Genomic DNA, 1,888 nt, shown 5'->3' on the forward strand with positions numbered 1-1,888 from the left:
AAAACTAGGTCAGGCCAGAGCAAATGCTATATGGAAGATGAAAACATGGAATTTATTGTTTAGTGGATAATTTCACTTGTGTCACTTGTTATGTACGTTCTTTGATAATGATCAGTGGTGGTTAAACAGTTTCTTTTCCCCTTTTCTGTGTATAATAGTGCATTAATATATGTTATGCATGATGAATATTTTGGAGAAAACAAGTTATGTTTTAAACTGCACTGTGATTCTGGTGATATAACTATGTATGGTGTTTTTCTTGTTTTGTATTGTGCTCTTTTTCTACTAATAAAAAAGTAGGTTCTCCCAGGGTGAACCCCTTGTCGACGAGTGACAGAACACGTCGAGAGAGGCCGAGCAACTGAAGCCTGCGCAGCGACAACCGGAGTCGGAGACTACAGGAGGAGACGACGGAGAAGATGGCGACTACTCAGGAGGAGATCATCATCGTGGAAGCTGCTGCTCCGGCCCCAGCTGAGACGACGACGACTCCCGGAGAAGACGCCAGGAAGACAGCAACCGGGGCAGCCAGCCCTGAAGCCTCCCCCAAGCCTGTGGGGCCCGGCAAGCCAAAACAGGGACCTCCAGCCCTGGAGCCCTGGATGCGGCAAACCGTGGTCCTCAAGCTGAGGGAGGTGAACGGGAGGCGCCCGGACCTGACAGAGGAGACCTTCTGCCAGAAGATGCTGGCAGAGCAGGGCTTTTCACTGGCCGAGACGCTCAGCGTCCAGGCCTTCATGACGGGCCTTTTCTATGTCACCTTCGTGAGCACGGAGGTCTGCCGCAGGTACTGGAATGCAGTGAAATCTGCTGTGCCGGGATCCCCCTTCGCCACCTTCGTGGGCAACTGCCCAATCCAGAGGGACGAGAGGAGGATCACCATCACAATGAGGAACCCGCACACTCCAGCCGCGGACATCTTCACCTTCCTCAACCGCTTCTGCACGGTGATCCGGGAACCCTCCCCCATCACCAACAAGGCGGGATACTGGACGGGGAAGTGGTCAGCGATCGTCAAGCTCGGGAGAGACAGCTCCAGAGATGATGGGGTAAGGCACTTACCACCTGTTTTTTCCCTAGGTAACAGCCAGGGTCTCATCTTCTACCCAGACATGCCACACACCTGCAGGAAGTGCAGCGCGGAAGGGCATGAAGTGAAGGACTGCACAGCTGGAGCCTGTCGGAATTGCAGGGTGGCGGGCCATGAGACGAAAGACTGCTTGAAGGCAAAGACCTGCAACCTGTGTGGACTGGCCGGCCATGTCTACAAGGACTGCGACCGTCGATCCACATCCTACGCAGGAGCAGCAAAAAGGTTCTTCACCACCGTGAGTTCTGCCAGGGCGGCGGCGGGACCGGCAAAGGCCCCCCAAGGCCAAAGTCGGGCCCGCCAAAACCCCAGAGGTTTGGGCCGGGCCCTCAAAGCCCCAGGCTAGAACCCAGGCAACCACGAAGAAGAAGCCGGGACAGGACAAGAGCAAGGGCCCCAAGGGCCAAGGTAAGAGATAGTCTCCCCCCCTACCTCCACCCCCACCGAGGTTTCCCTCCCTGTAGCCTCCACAACCTCGGTGGACACCCCCGTCAGCACCCAGACCCCCACCCTCCCTTCCCTTCCATGTGGTCAAGTGCTCACTGTACATGGACGACGTCACCGTCTTCTGTTCCGACAGATCATCGGTCTCAGCGCTCGTTCAGACCTGCGAGAAGTTCGGCCGGGCTTCGGGGGCAAAAGTTAACTGCGGGAAGTCAGAGGTCATGCTCTTCGGAGATTGGCAGCTGGCATCCTCCTCTCCCCTTCCTTTCACAGTGCAACCGGATTTCATCAAGATCCTGGGAGTCTGGTTCGGAAAGGAGGGAGCGGCTCTGAGGTCCTGGAACGAGCGTTTGG

The 1,888-nt window shown here is 55.9% G+C and overlaps 1 protein-coding gene across 1 annotated transcript; it reads left to right on the forward strand.

Moving 5' to 3' along the window:
* Nucleotides 1–419: 419 nt before the first annotated feature.
* Nucleotides 420–1,436, forward strand: LOC142198026 (uncharacterized). Its single transcript, XM_075268859.1, has one exon. The coding sequence runs from the start codon at nucleotides 420–422 to the stop codon at nucleotides 1,434–1,436; it is 1,017 nt and encodes a 338-aa protein (XP_075124960.1).
* Nucleotides 1,437–1,888: the final 452 nt, after the last annotated feature.

Source organism: Leptodactylus fuscus, chromosome 1, assembly GCF_031893055.1.
Source record: "Leptodactylus fuscus isolate aLepFus1 chromosome 1, aLepFus1.hap2, whole genome shotgun sequence".
Classification (NCBI taxonomy): domain Eukaryota; kingdom Metazoa; phylum Chordata; class Amphibia; order Anura; family Leptodactylidae; genus Leptodactylus; species Leptodactylus fuscus.

Bases quoted from the DNA above. Each gene is read 5' to 3' on its own strand.
- LOC142198026 (XM_075268859.1), top strand. From the start codon at position 420: ATGGCGACTACTCAGGAGGAGATCATCATCGTGGAAGCTGCTGCTCCG.